The sequence below is a fragment of the Podarcis tiliguerta genome (genome assembly GCF_965153285.1).
Source record: "Podarcis tiliguerta genome assembly, chromosome: 16".
In the NCBI taxonomy this organism is placed as follows: Eukaryota; Metazoa; Chordata; class Lepidosauria; order Squamata; family Lacertidae; genus Podarcis; species Podarcis tiliguerta.
In genome coordinates this window covers 12,116,739-12,135,049 of record NC_139549.1, presented here as the reverse complement: position 1 = coordinate 12,135,049, position 18,311 = coordinate 12,116,739, and the positions used below count along the sequence as shown (strand labels likewise).

The 18,311-nt window shown below is 49.3% G+C and overlaps 1 protein-coding gene across 1 annotated transcript; it reads right to left on the bottom strand.

Annotated features, from left to right (window-relative positions):
- Window positions 1-1,213: 1,213 nt before the first annotated feature.
- On the bottom strand, window positions 1,214-16,422 carry TUT1 (terminal uridylyl transferase 1, U6 snRNA-specific). Its single transcript, XM_083418495.1, has 10 exons — window positions 16,244-16,422; window positions 13,990-14,180; window positions 10,897-11,106; window positions 10,183-10,297; window positions 9,968-10,098; window positions 7,521-7,753; window positions 4,983-5,092; window positions 4,010-4,132; window positions 3,475-3,567; window positions 1,214-2,366 (listed from the first exon to the last, which is right to left on the bottom strand). Exons 1-10 carry the CDS (start codon window positions 16,326-16,328, stop codon window positions 1,327-1,329), a joined length of 2,331 nt encoding a protein of 776 aa, XP_083274621.1. The 5' UTR covers window positions 16,329-16,422; the 3' UTR covers window positions 1,214-1,326.
- Between the last annotated feature and the right edge of the window lie 1,889 nt (window positions 16,423-18,311).

Below are 18,311 nucleotides of genomic sequence, written 5' to 3'. Positions count from 1 at the left end.
GCATTACAGCAAAGTAGAAATGTTTATGCAAATATGTTGCTAATGGCTGCCAGGCCAATCAGGTAGAGACTATCAAGAAATTGACCAAGTCAGGACAATTCAGAGTTTTTGAGATTAAACTGCTTATCACACAGTTGATGGGACAGTGGAAATAGAATCACCATCAGAGTTTATTTGTGCAATCAAAAATGGTACTGAATTAGATGCAGCCCGAAGCGCTTTAAAGCCCGGGACCCCCACCAAAAGGGATCTGGCCACCTGCCACTGAAAATCGCTAGGAAATGAGTTTGGTCGTAAAGGTGGCGACTTCCCCAATTGGAACCCCACATGCTACCTAAGTAAGCGTATTGGCTGGCAGTGGGCCAGTGGTACAAAAGGCCCCAGATGGCCACCACTCAAGGCTCAGTGGGTTCACCAGAGCTGCAGTTCTTAACTTGCAGACTGAGTGAACTGTTTGCAGAAGGGCTTTCAGAAAGGACCTCTGTGCTGCTCTTTGACTCTTGCTCCAGGGCAGGAAAGCTGTTTCTACTGAAACAATTGTTAAAATGGGAGCAGCAGTTTTGATGCCAACCACTTTCCTCTCCCACACCAAGGTGGGAACATGCCTCAGGGCAGCAATTGTTTGTTTGAAGCTACAGATGACATCAGGCAACAGGGTTAAACCACAGAGCCTAGGACTTGCCGATCAGGTCGGCAGTTCGAATCCCCGCGATGGGGTGAGCTCCCGTTGCTCGGTCCCTGCTCCTGCCTCCTAGCAGTTCGAAAGCACATCAAAGTGCAAGTAGATAAATAGGTACCGCTCTGGGGGGAAGGTAAGCAGTGTTTCTGTGCACTGCTCTGGTTCGCCAGAAGCGGCAGTCATGCTGGCCACATGACTTGGAAGCTGTACGCTGGCTCCCTTGGCCAATAAAACAAGATGAGCGCCGCAACCCCAGAGTCGGCCACAACTGGACCTAATGGTCAGGGGTCCCTTTATCTTTACCTTTTATGACATCAGGTATGGGGTGGGTGGCCATGACTTGGGGAACACAGCCTTGTGGGCCACTAGGGGATGTTTCGTGGGCTAAATTTGGTCTGCAGGCTAGCGGTTCCCCACCCTTGGCTACCAGGCTGTAAAAACACAAACGAAGACACAGGTTAAATCTGTGCTCCTTCTCTTGTCACTTTGAGGCAGGATAAGAATAAATGAAATAAAGAGAGATGTGGAAATGGGTTTTGGCCATGTTTTCATATTCACATTGGCAGTAAGAAAAATATGCAAAAATAAATAAACACAAATCTGTAACTGTTCACAAATACATAGCTTGATGCCCTCACTCGGGGGACTCAGGCCTTGCTAACCAGTTGCTGCTCCACCATTCGGGGCAAAAAACCTTGCAGGAAGTGGAAGAACTCCTGGAAGACGGACGCTTGCTCAGGGTCTGTTGAGAATCTCAGGCTGATGCGTGTGTCTTGCTCGCGGGAAGTGCCACCCCTGCTGGCCTGGGCACAAACGGTGAACTGGAAGAGAGGGTCTGTGGGCCTTGCTTCGCACTCCTGCTGGGAAATGGCCTCGGACACTTTTGCTTCCAGCTCCAAGGAGTTGGCCTTTTGCTGCTGGGTTTCGGGCTCCGGCCCCTGGAGCTGCCGCCGGATGCGGCGACGGCCCAGCCACACGCGATGCCAGACGGCGCAGCTCCAGGTCATGCTCTCCTCACCAGGGAGCAAATCATCAGCTCGCAGCCTTTTAGCGGGCAGAGAGACATTGCTCCCTCCCTCGTCTAGAGGACGCTTGGAGCCTACCGATAGCTGCTGAGTCTTTGCTTCCAACTCCTCCTCTTCCTGTTTCACCTCAGAGACTTCCTGCTCCTCCCCAAGCCCCTGCCCCACCTCCACACAGCTACATTTCAGCACGTCCCTTAAGACAAAGGCTACGCTAGCACAGACCTTCTGGAACCAAAGGAGGTGGAAGTCCCCGGCCTGGCCCAGAAGCTCATGGGCTTGGGCGGGCATTGTTAGGGGAAGGCCTATGACAAAGTTCTCAGCAGCCGGAGCTTCGGTGGCGCCCGGCTGAAACAGGCGGACGAGCCCCCAGATCTTTCCCTTGCTGGACTTGCGCTGGTACTGCAGGCTGCGGCAGTACTTGGCTGCGTTGCAACAGCAGCGCTGGAACCGCAGCGCCGTCTTCTCGTTGACGTTGGCGGCGACGTTGTGGCTCTGCTCAAAGGGGTCCTGGAGGTTGAAGGGCCCCAGCTTGAGCTTGCTGCCCGCTTCAGAGGAGGACAGGAAGCTGGGCAGGGGCAGCGGACGGCCCTCCCACAGCGAGATCACGCAGCCAGCGAAGTCATAGTCCTCGAAGACGCGGAAGAACTCGGACAGGAGAGAGCCTGGAACGTAAGTGGCCGGCAGCCAGTGAGCCATGGAGATGCGAGGGAGGTTTTGCACAAAGGACTACCAACAGCAGTTCAGTGCTTCCATCACATAGGAAGCTCCCTTATACTAAGTCAAACCACTGGTCCCTCATGCACCAGTCTTGTCTACACTGACAGGCAGCAGTCAGTTTCAAAGCAGGGAATCTCATCCCAGCTCTACCAGGAATCTTTCTCCAGTCCTACCTGGAGATGCCTGGGATTCAACCTGGAACCTTCTGCAATCAACGCAGGTGCTTCACCACCGAGCTGCTCCCCTTCCCCTAAAAATAAGGATTCTAGCCCTCATGGTTCCAAATAAGTGTTTCCCAAACTTGGGTCTCCAGCTGCTTTTGGACTACAATTCCCATCATCCCTCGCCACTGGTCTTGCTATCTAGGGATGATGGGAGTTGTAGTCCAAAAACAGCTGGAGACCTGAGTTTGGGAACCGCTGTTCTAAATACAGTGGTGCCCCGCAAGACGAATGCCTCGCAAGACGGAAAACCCGCTAGACGAAAGGGTTTTCCGTTTTGGAGGTGCTTCGCAAGACGAAAATGTCTTGCGAAAATGTCTTGCGATTCCTGGGTTCCCCCCCCCCCCCGCTCCTCACCCCCTTTTTCTAAGGCACTAAGCTGCTAATAGCCTTTTAGCAGCTAATCCGCTAATCCCTTAAGCCTTTAATAGCCGCTAATAGCCGCTAAACCGCTAATAGCGCTAATCCGCTAATGGGCTTGCTTCACAAGACAAAAAAACCGCTAGACGAAGAGACTCACGGAACGGATTCTTTTCATCTTGCGAGGCACCACTGTAAAATAAAGATTTAAAAAGGGAGCTGCCTTATGCGGAGGCAGACCACCCGTTTAACTCAGTCCTGTTCACATGGACTGGCAGCTCCAGGACTTTTAGGCACAAGACATTCCCAGCCCAACCTGGAGAGTGAATGGGGGACCTTCTTCTGCATGTAAAGCAGATACTGTCCCACTGAGCTATGGCCAATGTCCTAGACTCCCACCTGCACATTTAAAGGAGAATAACAGGAAAGTTTCCAATTTAATCTGGGTTTTAACCTCCTGAGAGCAACTCACAAAGATCTTCCTTGTTCCCGCTGGGCTCCAGCCGTGCAGAATCCTTGGGGAAGCTGCAGTCCCAGCCGTCCACCACAGTGTGTTCCTCTTCCACTAGGTAGGAGAGGAGAGTGAGAACACTTTTTCCAGAAGCATTGCCAGGAATAGCACATTTGTGTGTGTGTGTGTGTATTCATTAATCTTTAGGTTTATTAATCTTTTACATTTCAAAAAACGAACTACAAAATGAACCCTGAACCCTTCCCTCCCCAGGTCAGTGTCTTTCAGCATCAAATGAATTGCTGTCCTCATTTCAGGTGATCTCACCAGAACAGACAGGTACAAAGACGTCTGTGTGTAGCCAGTGGCTGCAGGGACTGGGAATACCGTTCAATATTTGCACCTTGCTTTTCCTCCCACAAGGAAGCCCAAAGTGGGTGTTAACAATTTGTACAACATAAATAACAAGAAGGAGGGCAAAACCAGGATCTAGCTAAGCGATAAATAAAGCTGTTCAGAACCCCAGCTTGCTTTTTTGGGGTGGGAGGGTAGGTACCTGAGAGCTCCTTCAAGTGGGCGACCGTAGGCAGAATGGGTGGGGTGCGTGTCTGCAGGAAGAAAAGCACCAGCAGGGTCAGGGCATAGTTATTGAGGAGGGGGCCTCCGCCAAATGGGTTCCCTGTCAAGAGAAGAAAGGAGGTTAAGTGGAAATAAAGCTCTGGCATCCCACTGCCACGAGACCCCTCCCTCCCTGGGCCACAGCCTGCAGAATTTGAAGCTTTATCGAAGGGATCACCAATGTGGCGCCCTTGGTCGCCAGAAACCCTCATGGTACCTACAAAAGGTCTCGGTAAATATATCTCTTAAAAACCCAAAGTGCACAGTAGACATTTGCTCTTGTGGTTCAGTTCCTGTTTGCACTGGCTCAGCCAATCAACAGTGAACACGCCCCCTTAAACATACCTACATTTGATTGGCTCCTACCCCTCCCCTCCATTCTGAACAGGGGGCAGATGCAGTGAGGGAGTGACTGCCACAGGCTCCCTTTCCTCACTGATGGGGTGGCTGGTTGTGGGGAGGCAGGGAATGCCCACATTATTTTGTAGGCCTTCATCTCTCAGTCTGCTCTTTTAGATATGGTGGCCATTCCATTCCATGGCAGCCATTTTGTAGCTGACACCCATGGCACATTTTTGTAGCTCCAAATGACGACGACGATTAAATTTATTACCTGCCCTTCGCTAGCAGGTTACAACACTTTAAAATTCAGCATTTAAACGAACTGCAGTCAAAGGAATAAAGGGGGTCCTAAAAACGTACGGTACATCTCAGGTGTTTACACTGATGGGCGACAACCCTCCAGGGACCCAAGCAAGGAGTCTCTCCAAGCCCAAGCTAAAGATGCTGAAGACTGAACCAGAGACCTTCTGCATGCAAAGCAGATGCTCCTCCACTGAGTTGCTATGGGCTGTCATCTCCATTCACAAGTTCTGTTGAGTCCCCTTCCCCCCCTTGCTTCTCCACTTTACCTGCCAGCGCCTGCTGCTTTGCCCAATAGCGCACTACATAGACCAAAGGCCGCACTCGCTCGTCCATCTCGGTGCAAAGCTGCAGGAAGCGCGTGTTGCAGATGGCCAGCCTGCCATGGAGAGAGAATTCAGAGAAGAGGACAGTAAGTCAGGACCCTGACACAACGAGGCAGCTCCCCTGCACCCCCTGAGCATAGAGCTAATACGGAAGTGGGGAAAGGGTCTCGTTTGCAACATCTGTCTCATTTTGAAAATATCAAGCACCAAAACGAGAGAGGAAATCAACTCCTAAGAAACAATTCCCTGAGACCTCGTGTACTTAAATGGTCGTGTTCGTAGTGCCACCACTGGGGGCTGCCTGACTGGCACTGATCGATGACATGACCTTTTCAGCGGTGGCTCCCTGACTGTGCAATGTCCTCCCTAGTGACGTGTGCCTGTCTCCATCATTCTTTTTTTTTTAAGATAATTTTTATTAACAAACCAATCAAATCACATTAATTCCAAATTACAGAGCCAAATTTTTAAATTTTTGTTGAGGGTACCCATGCTTTGAGCTCAGAAAGGGATCCAAACATCTCTCTTGCTGCTGCTTTAATATTCACAGTTCTGTCCAAATAGTATTCACAGTTCTGTCCAATCTTCTCTTTATTGTTTTCCTCATCTTCTTGTTGTTATCATATATTCCTTTCTTTGTGACCTCTGATAGTCTCCACAAGCGGGTTAAAAACAAACGTTGTTATAGTCCTGTGTAGATTTTCCATTCCTCCAAGAGCCATATTCAAACAGACAGACGCCATTTCAACACTTCCGTACAAAACATTCTTAAAGTCTGCCCATTAATCCTCGCAGGCCTGTCACTCTCTCCTCGATCTTCTTAGGGGGTTCTGCCAGGTCAAACTCACAGTCCAATATGATAACAAAGCCATGGTCTCCTCCCCCTCGATCGTAAATCCTACAACAAGGCCTGCTTCCTAGCGAGTCTCTTTTTATAACTGCGTCATTCCAAAGGCCTTTCATTCCTTTCCAGATATTCCACAAACCATCTCTTTGATTAGTAATTCATTTCCATACAGTTCTTAATCATCCTGCTTATAATCAGTAGTTGCAACGATTCTCCTTGGGGGGGGGATTGTTAGGTAATCACATAAGATGAAAAAAGAAAAGTCCCCCCCCCCAATTCCGACATACCGACCCTTTGATGTGTCTTCTTCTTGATATATTTTCCTGTTGAATCCAGCCCGTCGCTCAACTTCACAGAGGTCACTTCACATAGCAGTCTCAACTCCCATTCTTCACTCGAAACATGTGCATTTGCTGCTCTCTAATTGTTTATTTTGAGCTGCTGCAACCAGGCGGCTATCGGAGACAGCATCTGGGAGAGCCGAGAACCCACACAAGGGCTGTGCGCCTAGTGCCCTCACCCCCTGCATCTTTCAAACTTGGGGGTGATTTATTGGCACCGCAGGCGAAGGCAGTGTTTCCCCATTCCCTGGGGTAACAAGGGAGGCTGCATACTCCCATATCAGCCTCTTAATTTCCTTGTGTGAGCCGGAGAGATGGTATTGTCAGCCATCTTCCAATGCGCCCCTAGCGCCCCCCCCCCGCCTGTCTCCATCATTCTTAACTTTTATGAGGAATCTGAAAATGTTCCTGTTTATCAAGGCATTTGGTGGCTGAAGAATACTGTTTCTGGAAACCTTGAGATCATTGGAAGGAAGTATATGTTTTACATTGTAATTGTGTTTTAGAATGTTGTATCTGTAACTAGTTTCAGTATGTTTTAATCTATTGTAGAATGCATTTGCTTTATTTTTGGTTTTTAAATCGTGTAACCTTTTGCCGCTCTGGGCTCCTTCGGAGAAAAGGCAGGCTATAAATTCAATAACTTAATAATAATAAATAAAATGGAAAGAACCTGTCAGGGAACTGCCATCGGAGCTGGAGGCGGAGAGAAGGCTCCAGAGGGATGCCAGAGAGGGTCCCAGTAGGGAGAGAGGCAGCCCATCCGCTGGGGAAGGAAATCAGCTTAACACCAGTGGAGAAGGGGGGCAGATGGAGGAATCGGAGAGGTGGCTCCAGGACTCCTCGCTGGAGACCAGCGGAGAGAGTACGGGTACTCCGCTGCCCACACCCTCTCTGCGCAGAAGACTTCCGCGCAGGGAGAGTAGGAGGAGACTGGGCGTCAAACAGCTTTTACGGTGGAAAAGGTTCAAGAAACGCCCACTGACAGATTCTGACAGCGACTGAGGCAGCCACGAAACTTGAGGCTGTCCAGACAGAAAGGGTTCAACCAGGTAACCTAGCCAGGAGTGGCGGCAACTTACGCACGAGCAACCCCTAGAACCATTACAGAACCTTTGGCCCTCCAGATGTTGCAAAACAAAAACTCCCATTAGCCCTAGCAAGCATGGGCAACAGCCAGGGGTGATGGGAGTGTGGTTCAACAACATCCAGGAGGGCCAAAGGTGTAATGCAACAATGCAAAATTTAGTAAAGGGATTCACGCACACAAACACACACACACAGCCCCCGTACTTGTTGTTTATGGAGATGTCGCCACGCAGGCCCGACTCCTTGTGCCAAAACTTGACAACCGGCCGGCGGGCAGTCAGCACGGCCTGGACGTTGTGGACTCCCGGAACGCACTTCCGCATCACGGCGGCAACCAACTCCAGCACTTCAGGCACTGTGGCGGAAGCCAAGTCAATATCGCTCAGGATGGAGTCCTCCGAGCACGAGTCCAGCTCCACGCTGGCTCCATCTTCAGCCTGGAGGAGAAGGTGCATTTGGAACAAGCTGTTTTTATCCTGAATCAGAGTGTTTCTCTGCCTGGCCCAGTGCTGGCTACTCTGACTGGCAGCATCTCTCCTGGGTTTCAGATCTCTCCCAGCACTTCATGTAGATTCTAGTGCGTTGCAGACCTCTTTTCGGTGTAGGAATCTGCCTTATACCAGGTTGGAGCAATGGAACGTCTAACTGTGCACTGTCCAAGTGGCAGTAGGTTTCAGACAGGCTATCTTTCCCAGCCTTGCCTGGAAATGCTGGGGATTAAACCTGGCACCTGCACGCTACAATCCCCAGAGTTCCCCGGTTGTTAAACCGCTCTAGAAACTGTAGCTCTGTGGGGGTAGAATGAGTATGTGTCTCCTAACCACTCTCAGCACCCTAAACAAACTACACTTCCCAGGATTCTTTGGGGGGGAAGCCGTGACTGTTCAAAAGTAGGAGGATACTGCTTTAAATGTATAGTGGACATGAGGCCTAAAACAAGGGTGGAGAGAACGGAGACCTCTAGGCATCGCTAACTGGCCACTCCGCCTTCTCCAGCCCTGCTCCACACCCTCCTCAAGTGCTTTTCCTTGGCTGGAATCTGTTAGTGAACAGGAAGCATGCGTCTAGGTTACCAGGATGGGGGGGTGGAGAGAATTTTGTGCATGTAGCAACCTCTGACTCAGTGGCATAGCGTGGGGGGTGCAGGGGGGGGGGCCGGCCGCACCGGGCGCAACATCTGGGGGGGGGGGCACGCTCGCACTCACAGCTCTCTGCCCCTACCTGGCTCACTTACTCTCTCTCACTGCAGTGCTGGCTGTGCGAATCCGATCTGAGCCGCCGGGTCGCCGCCCACTGTGGAGGGGAGGGTGCCAGGCGTGCGGTGCGGAGAGAGAGCGAGGGACTATCTGGGGGAGGGACAGTGCAGCGGGGGGGGGTGTGCAAATTACTTGCCTTGCCCCGGGTGCTGACAACCCACGCTACGCCACTGCTCTGACTTGGGAGTGCCTGCTGTACAAAGGCAAAAGAGTCACATCCATTAGTCCACCCACTTTTGCATGCGGCTCCTTGGAAGCTGTGAGAGCTAGTACTCATTAGGACTGGCAGGGTGGGAAGAGAGGAAATCCAGCAGTAGGGGGAAACCACAGCCAAGGATAGATGGAACCAAGAAGATATGCTCTTGTCTCCATCCTCCTCCCTACAGCATTCTACAAAGGCAACACTTAGACTAGGTGCCACCTCCTAGACTGGTTGGAAGTAAGGAAGTGGGTTGCGGCAAGAGTATTATTAGCCCAGAAATGGAAGCAAGAAGAAATTCCGATGAAAGAAGAATGGCAGACGAAATTAATGGACTATGCACAATTGGACAAAATGACAGGAAGGATTCAAAACCTGCGGGACCAGAGATTTACAGAAGATTAGAAGAAGTATATGAATTATTTGAAGAGCAACTGTAATCAACAAATTACGCTAGTAGGGCTACAAGAAGTTTTGTAAGGAGAAATATACAAAGTGTTACAAAGTATAAAAAGATAGAGTTATTGGTTATGAGTTTGAAATGTAATAGGGAAGATAAGAAATGCATACTGAGAGATTAGATTGGAAAATTTTCAGACAGGATTGATGGAAGTCAAAAATAAGATGCAAAAGTATGTTTAATTACTGTTGAAAATGATATGTTAAAAAAAAACTAATTTTTTTTATTTTTTTTTAAAAGGAAGTGGGTAAGCAGGGGCCAGCTGAGGACATGTCCTTATGGACTCCACTGATTCAGCTTAAAGCAACTTCCTATGCCATTGACCTCTGGAATTCTGAAACAGGCTGCCTCCGGGCAGGGATGCTCCATTTGACATCATGGTGGTTAACAGTCAACTAACCTCAACTCCATCAATTTGACAAGGTAGCAGCCATCACCCTCGGCTCGTGGCAGCCAGATCCATGTAAGAATAACAGCAGCTACAACTAGGGCTGTTGATTAATGGAGGACGGCATGACTGCTGCACCAGAAGCGAGAAATGTTTTTCAGTCTCAGGGCCAGATTCCCTTTTGGGTAGGCTTCCAAGGCCCACATGCCATGACCCACTGCCTGAAAGGTTGCCTAGCAGGACAGGTGGCTGTCAGGCTGAAAGGATTTCCCACTCCTAGTCTAAGAAAGACTGAAGGAGACATTCGTAACTCCATCTACTGTTCATGTCCTCTGCTCTGGGCCTCACCTGTGGCCCGCTAGGTCGCTTGGCAGAGGCCTGGAAGTTTTTTGTCTTCTCGAGGTCCAGGAACAAATCCAGGTCGCAGCCAGAGACATCGAAGCCATTCACCGAGGAACCAAAGGGGAGAACAGTAGAACCTGGGAATGGAGAGGGGGGGGGGTGAAAGGTCAAATGAAGATCCAAGGTTGGACAATCAGCAGAGGTCCAGGGCAGCAGCTTACCGGGGAAAAACTCCAGGAACACCTCCTGGAAGAGAGTGACCAGCAAGTCCCGCAGGCGTCGTTCGCTCTCGGAGAACTCAAAGAGCTGCACCATCAAAGACATCTGGGCATCCACCTGGAAACATAGGGACAAAGGAAACTGCCTTATACCCAAGTCAGACTACTGGGGTCATCTAGGCCAGTAGTGTCTACACTGACTGGTAGCAGCTGTTCAGGATTTAGACAGGAGTCTTTGCCAGCTCTGATTGCAGATGCCTGGGCTTGAACCTGGGACTTCCTGCATGCAGATACTCTACCACAGAGCTATGGTTTCTGCCCAAAAAACAAAGGAATATTCCAGTCCCCATGATCCTAACTGAACAGCTGGTTTAAAAAGGAGCACAGGAAATTGCCTCATACAGAATCAGACCATTACATCCATCTAGCTCTCTACTGTCTGCACTGGCTGGCAGCTCTGCAGGGTTTCAGACATGGAATCTTTCCCATGCCAGGGATTGAACCTGGGACCTTCTGCACACAAAGCAAATACGCTGCCGGTGAGCTACGGCCCTTTTCCCACCTGCAGGCGGGAGACCAATAGCAAGGCTTTGGGTTTAATACTTTTAAAGCTGTTGCTAGTCCTATCAAGCAACCACATCCATTCAGTCTCCTCCAGCACTTGGATCAGAAATAAGTTACAGACAGGGCAAGAAAAAGAAACCAGAGTTCACTCACGTTGTCAGCTTGGCACAACCTTTGTGCCAACTTCTCGGGGCTCAGCTGTCCTTGTCTGGCTGACCCCTGCTTCCTGGGGGGCGTGTATTTGAAGTCCTTCTTCTCTCGAGGCTTGACACGCAGCTTCTGACCCCCCAGGCTGTGCTGGGGCTGTGCCAATACTTTCTCCAGCACTGTCTCATTCTGTAGCTCCACAATCGCATAGACTCCCTAGCAGCGCGTGAGGCAAGAGAAAAGAAAAGAATGTCAGTTTCTGGGTCATCTCACAATCCTCCTGCCCTGTCTAAAAAAAGAAGAAGCAATGCTCAGCCTTAATAGATTAATATCTTTAAAACAGAATGAACAGATCAAGAGAAACAACACCCTTTATTAGGATGAACATGCATGATGTCGGCTTTCTGAGTTAACAAATACCGAATTTCCCCCTCTATAGGACGCACTTTCCCCCTCCAAAAATGAAGGGGAAATGTGTGTGCATCCTATGGAGCGAATGCAGGCTTTCGCTGAAGCCTGGAGAGTGAGAGGGGTCGGTGCGCACTGACCCCTCTCGCTCTCCAGGCTTCGGGGAGATATCCGCAACCCTGGGGAGCCTGGTGGAAGTTCCCGTTGGGCTCCCAAGGCTTGCGGATAGCAGCCTTCAAACCCGACCTGGTGTGGAGCCTGGCGGTGGGGAAAGCAGCGCTTCTCCCCACCGCCAGCCCCACAAGCTCGGGGGACAGCGGGGAGGCGAAGCGCTGCCTTCCCACTGTTCCCCGACCTGGTTTGGAGGCTGGCGGTGGGGAGAAGTGCTGCTTTCCCCACCGCCAGCCCCACAAGCTGGGGGGACAGCGGGGAAGCAGAGCGCCGCCTTCCCGCTGTTCCCTGACCTGGTCTTTGGGGCTGGCGGTGGGGGAAAGCAGCGCTCCCCCCCCCCCGCCAGCCCCAAAGAGCAGGTCTTTGAACGCATAGAACGCACCTTGACTTAGAGGGGGAGAACAAGGGGAAATTCCCCCCCCCCGTTCTCCCCCTCCTATGGTCCGGTGCGTCCAATAGAGAGAAAAATACGGTAAGTCTTCCTCCAGCTAGGTGGTCCAGAGGGCAGGAAATATTTCTGTGTATTGTCCTCTGACAAAAATGTCAGGGCAGTGTACAGCAATATAAAAACATTTCTAAAAGACCATTACAAGCAGAATAGAATGATCATTAAAATGACTGTGAACAACTCCCTAGGCCTGCTGCAGTTGGATTTTTCCCAATGGAATGTTATTTTGAAAACATGCAACCCACTCCTACGCGTGTTTACTCAGACGTCCCACTGTGTTCAATGGAATTTACTGCCAATAAAGCTGCATGTGAAAAGCTTTTGAAGGTTAAGCCTCTTTAAGTCTTGGGAACAAAGGAGTTGGGAAATATTCAGGAAAGGGCAACCAAAATGGTCAAGAGGAGAGAGCAACTCCCCTATGATGAAAGGTTCCAGCATTTGGGGGTTTGTCGTTTCAAGAAAAAAGCAGGCAAGAGGTGAGGTGACAGAGGTGGAAAAAATTAGGCAGGGCAAAGGTGGACGGAGAAAATTTGTTCTCCCTCTCTCATAGACTTGGGAACATCCAATTAAGCTGAATATTAGAACATTCAGGGCAGATAAAAGAAAGTTCTTCTTCACGTGGTGCATTGTTCAGTTATGGAACTTGACCCCAAAGAAGGCAGGGATGGTCACCAACTGGGATGGCTTTGAAAGAGGAGGAGACAAATTCATGGAGATAAAGGCTATCAATGGTTATTAGCCAGGATGACTACACACTGTCAGAGGAAGAATGCTTCTGAATATCAGCTGCTGGGCTGATAGACAGGTTAATACAGTGGTACCTCGGGTTACATACGCTTCAGGTTACATACGCTTCAGGTTACAGACTCGTGCTTCAGGTTAAGAACTTGCTTCAGGATGAGAACAGAAATCATGCCTCGGCAGTGCAGCAGCTGCAGGAGGCCCCATTAGCTAAAGTGGTGCTTCAGGTTTAGAACAGTTTCAGGTTAAGAACAGACCTCCAGAGCGAATTAAGTACTTAACCTGAGGTACCACTGTACATTAGCAGGATTTTAGAAATACCGTGGTACCTCTGGATGCGAACGGGATCCGTTCCAGAGCCCCGTTTGCATCCTGAAGCAAACGCAACCCGCGACTGTGCAGGTCGCATTTCGCCGCTTCCGCGCATGCGCACAGCATCATTTTGAGCGTCTGCGCATGCGTGAGCGGCGAAACCCAGAAGTAACACGCTCTGTTACTTCCAGGTCACCGCAGAGCACAACCCGAAAACGCTCAACCTGAAGCTACTTCAACCCGAGGTATGACTGCACTTGTAATGACATTATGAATAGACAATAAGCAATTTCAATGATTTTTCAATATAAAATGGAGATGTGGTATGATGATAAACAATAGAACCAGGGAAGGGACTAGGGGGAAGTCAACTATTTTCTTTTTCTGTTTGATTATGAAGACGTACTGTTGTTTTTTATCTCTGTTATTTTTGGAAAATTAATAAAATATTGAAAAAATGAATATCAGCTGCTGGAAGGCACAGGAGGGCAGAGGGCTCTTGTGCTCAGGCCTTGCTTGCAGGCTACCCAGAGGCACCTGGTGGGCCACTATGTGATGCTGAACTAGACAGGCCACTGGCCTGATCCAGCAGGCTCTGCTTATGTTCTTATCTGTCTCATAAACGTTCATTTTCCTGCTCCCCTGCAAAGCTTATTCAACCGGAGTGTGTTAAATATTGAAAGTGGTAGGAACCCAAAAGTAATGCACTCTTGGATGGTATCATTCTCTGTGAAATGAACTGAAGGGAGAACTGAAACCATTTTAATATAGTGCTTTATGTCTCTTGCTGTATGTGCTCTTTCTTTTGCTCATGTGCTTGGCATGCAAAGACCCAGGTTCAATCCCCAGCATCTCCAGGTAGGAATGAGAAAGAACCCCCCTGAAGCCCTGGAGAGCTGCTGCCCATCAGAGTAAACAATACTGAGCTAGATGGACTCCCTGGTTCAGTTTAAGGCAGCTTCCTATGTTCCTAAGAAGCAGCTATCGAGGTTTTACCTATTTGATGCCAAAGGCTATACCTTATCCTTGTCCATCACCACATTGGCCACCTCCCCATAGGCCTGGAAATAATCACTCAGCTCAGAGGCTGGCGTCCCCTTCCGAAAACCACTGACAAACACACTGCGAAGCTCTTGGGCCTGCCGGACAGTGCGGAGGTTTTCCAAGCGCTGGTGTTTCTTCCCACGAAGGTGGTCATCCAGGCTGGGTTCTGCAGCAGAAAAACCAAGGCTTTGGTTTGCTTATTTTAATCAGCTTTTAATATTGCCCTTTTGACATGATGACCCCAGAGCAGTTTACATCAATAAACATTTAAAAGCAATACGAAGCAAACCAAGTATAATAAAAAAAGTTCCAGAACTCCAACACACTTACTCCAACACAGAACTCCAAGATCGTTACTTAATATTGGTTTTAAAATGATTTTTGTAGTGATATGTTTGCCACCCTGGGCTCCTTTGGGAGGAAGGGCTGGATACAAGTTGAATAAATAAATGGTAATAATATAAAAGTATTTACATTCCGCCATCTGATGTAAAATATCAATGCAGTCTACTACGATATATACAATACAAATACAGCAAAACATAAAATGCCATTAACACGCAAAATCATCATTAAAATGCCTGTCTACTCTTAAAACTGAATAGGCTTATCGACATAAAAATAAGTCTTCAAGAGGTGTTTGAAAGTCAAAAGTGAGGGTGCCTGCCAAATCTCTGCCGGAGTTTTCCATCACATGGGACCAGCAACACTAAATGGCTGGTTTTTAGCTGAGATCAGTCAGGCCTCTGTAACACAGGGCACCATTACAATGCTCCTGTAGATTATCTCAATGACTGAGCTGAGATATAAGGCTCAGGGGGCCATTAAAGTAACTTGCCACTTAAATACCCTGAAACCTTCACTTTCAAATGAATCTGTTAACAAAACACGCACACACAAATAAAAATAGTTAACATCCATATGAAGCTGGGTGAAATCAGGGGATTTGGAGTTGGATAGCACCAATATGCAATGTCACCCAAAACATCAAAATGACACACCTGACATAAAAATCAGGTAAAAGCCATTTTGAACCGGTGTCTGGTCACTGTAGTGGGCTTCACAAGGGCATTTTCCCCAAAACTACAATCCACCTACGCTACTTCTGATGTCTTATGTGGCATCAGGTGTGAGGGAGGCAAAGGTGTGGTCTTCCATCACTTTGAAATCTGTTTGTAAGCTGTTTGCATTGCAAAAATAAGGATTTATTTACGGTATATAAGGCACACTTGGTTGCCTTCATTACATATTTTTAGGTGCCAGGCGAAAACATTCCTCTTCAACCAGGCCTCTGAGTGATACAATATATGACATTTAAATGCGCATGGGTGTCGTTGTTGTTCTGCTATTATGTTACTATGTTTTTATGTTGTAAACTGCCATGTGATCTTCAAGGCAGTATATCAAATTAATAAATAAGAACAATAGCTTTCCCCATCACTCAAAACTGGTATGGATAATGCTTTTCAATAACTGATTAAGGCCAAATTTGGAACGCCATGAGCACTTTTGCCTCCCTATTTTCTAGATGTCAACAGCTTGGAAAGTGTATACAGAGGAATACGAAACTGATTTTAACTGCATGGGGCCCTTTCGCAAGACCACTGTTCCATGTGCATACTAAAGGTAAAAGGGTCGGCTCAGCTGCTCTCACAGAAGAAAAAATATACATATATATTCATTGCTTAAGAACACAAGGAAATACGTTTCTTTCCATGGTTTAGGACTCTTGTACGTTAGCTGCTGTTCATAAGTGAGGCACCTCAAGTGTGTAACTTTACTTCTCAGAAGGCTCCAAAAAACCCTGCAACAGGCGAAATTTTCCTTAATCACAGCTTCCTCGTATCACCAAAACCTTCACTTCAGCTGAAAAGTTTTGAAATATACAGGAATTTCTCAAGGGGTGGGCAGAAGAGTAACCCCGCAGCAGGAGCTGCGCAACTGCAGCCCTTCAGACGGTGCTGGGCTCTTAATTCCCATCAGCGCTGGCCAAGATATGGGAGCCTGAAGGGCTGCCCATCTCTGCCCTCCTGCCCTTCCGAGACAGAACACTTGACTCGAGTCCAAGTTCAGCCTTGGAAGCATTTGAGCAAGAGAGAAGAGAGTGCCTCTGGCCACGTGCAGAGTACCAGACTGAGTTCTCTCTTTTGGTGCGTGTGCGTAGGACAATATAAAACCTTTGTCCACCCGCAGCACAGGCCCCACCTCCCGACCTTCGGCCCCACTCACTATTGGCCACCGCCACATGGCAGAGGCGACACCGAAAGCCCCCGCGGGGCAGAGACTCCACATCTCCCAGCCCCGAATCCGCCATTCCGGCGCTCGCCACTCCCACCGCCAGCGGCCGGTTCTTCCAATAAATAGGTCCCCGGCGGTTCCCGTGCTTGGCTCCGCAACTTCCGCCGGAAGAGCTCGGGTTGTTACACGCTATTTCCCCAACTTTGTGGTTCCGCCGGCATAGGCGCAATTCTCTCTTCCACCACGCGCCGTTGTTGCTCCTAGGGGTACAGGGCAATTAGCTTGGAGAATTAACTTCCGGTTGAGACTCGGCGGTTGCCATATGCGTGGTAGAAGCCGCATGCGGCGTTACCGAGTTTATTTCTGCCAAAGGGATAGGGAAAAGTCCCCCCACCGATACGACTGCGGTTCTCCCCTCTCGCCCAAAAGCGGACGGAAGGAGGGACCGCCTCGCCGACAGCTAAGATGGTGGAGTCGAATTTCTTCCATTGAGCTCTTCCATTTCTGCACCTACATAGCCCCCCCCCAACTACCTCATATTAGATTCCTTACACATGTTATTCCCCTTCCCTTCACATATTTATGTATTGCTACGAGTTTTGGCGGGGTAGGTTGTATGCCTGAGCAACCTTCTAATTCCTGGATCCAGCAGAGCTTCAGTTCCAGGAATAGCCAGGCTAGCTTCCAGGTGAGGTAATAGCCTTCTAAGTATGGGCCATTAAGGTAACAAAGGAAGTAGCTCTGTGCCAGACACAAATGGGTGGGACCCCCCACTCCAACATCTCTGTCCTGGTCTCTTCCAACTCTATGATTCTATGACATTCCAAGCAGGCAAAAACGCCCAAGGAGGGTGCAGAGCAGGAGATGCGGAGGGATGTGGCTAGGGAAGATTTGTGGCTTGGGGAGACATCCCAAGGTGTACCTAGAGAAGCCCTTGGGTTCTCCATCCTGGGTTACAAAGTAGCCGTGGTGCAGGATAGTTATAATAGGTATTGCCAGTAGGTCAGCAAAGGGTGATATGAAAGGTACCAACAATGTGTTGTGAGGAATTGCCCAGAATAGATGGCTGTTACCTGCTACCTGTGGGGACGCGGGTGGCACTGTGGTCTAAACCACAGAGCCTAGGGTTTGCCAATCAGAAGGTCGGCGGTTCGAATCCCTGGGACGGGGTGAGCTCCCGTTGCTCGGTCCCTGCTCCTGCCCACCTAGCAGTTCGAAAGCACGTCAAAGTGCAAGTAGATAAATAGGTACCACTCCAGCGGGAAGGTAAACGGTGTTTCCGTGCGCTGCTCTGGTTCGCCAGAAGCAGCTTTCATGCTGGCCACGACCCAGAAGCTGCCTGCAGACAAACGCTGGCTCCCTCAGACTATAGAGTGAGATGAGCGTGCAACCCCCGAGTCGTCCGCGACTGGACCTAACAGTCAGAGGCACCTTTACCTTTTTACCTGCTACCTGCAGGCCTCTGGCATTGCTTGCTCATGGGTAATAGTTGGTGGTTCCTTTTACAGAAGTTGCGGAGGCCCGGATTTCATAGTGGGGCAGCTCTTTTGGGAAAGGGGCCATACTCTTTATAAGTTCCCGGCATTTAAAACGACTTGGAGCACAATGGCAGTTTCAAGCTGCACACCCACACCATTAAGGTAGCTTAGCGAAGCAGCCAAAGGCTGAGGAAGCCTCAGGCATGTGAGGGGTTCTCTGTCCTGGGCAAGTTAAGACAGAATTCTTGGTACTACTGCCGCCGGGTCGCAAACAGGAAATTCAAGCCCTGGGAAGGCTGCAGAGGCCTTTACTCCCATTATTGCCTATACAAAGGTACCATTAACCTCCATTGCTCTGCTCACTTTTGCCTCTGCTGCAGCCCACCTTTGGTATATTCCTGCCACACCAGAAGGGAATCTGGCCTTCGCTGTGAATAAACCCACTGGCATCATAGATAACTGCAGTGTCCTGAATGCCAGTTACAGTGGTACCTCGGGTTAAGTACTTAATTCGTTCTGGAGGTCTGTACTTAACCTGAAACTGTTCTTAACCTGAAGCACCACTTTAGCTAATGGGGCCT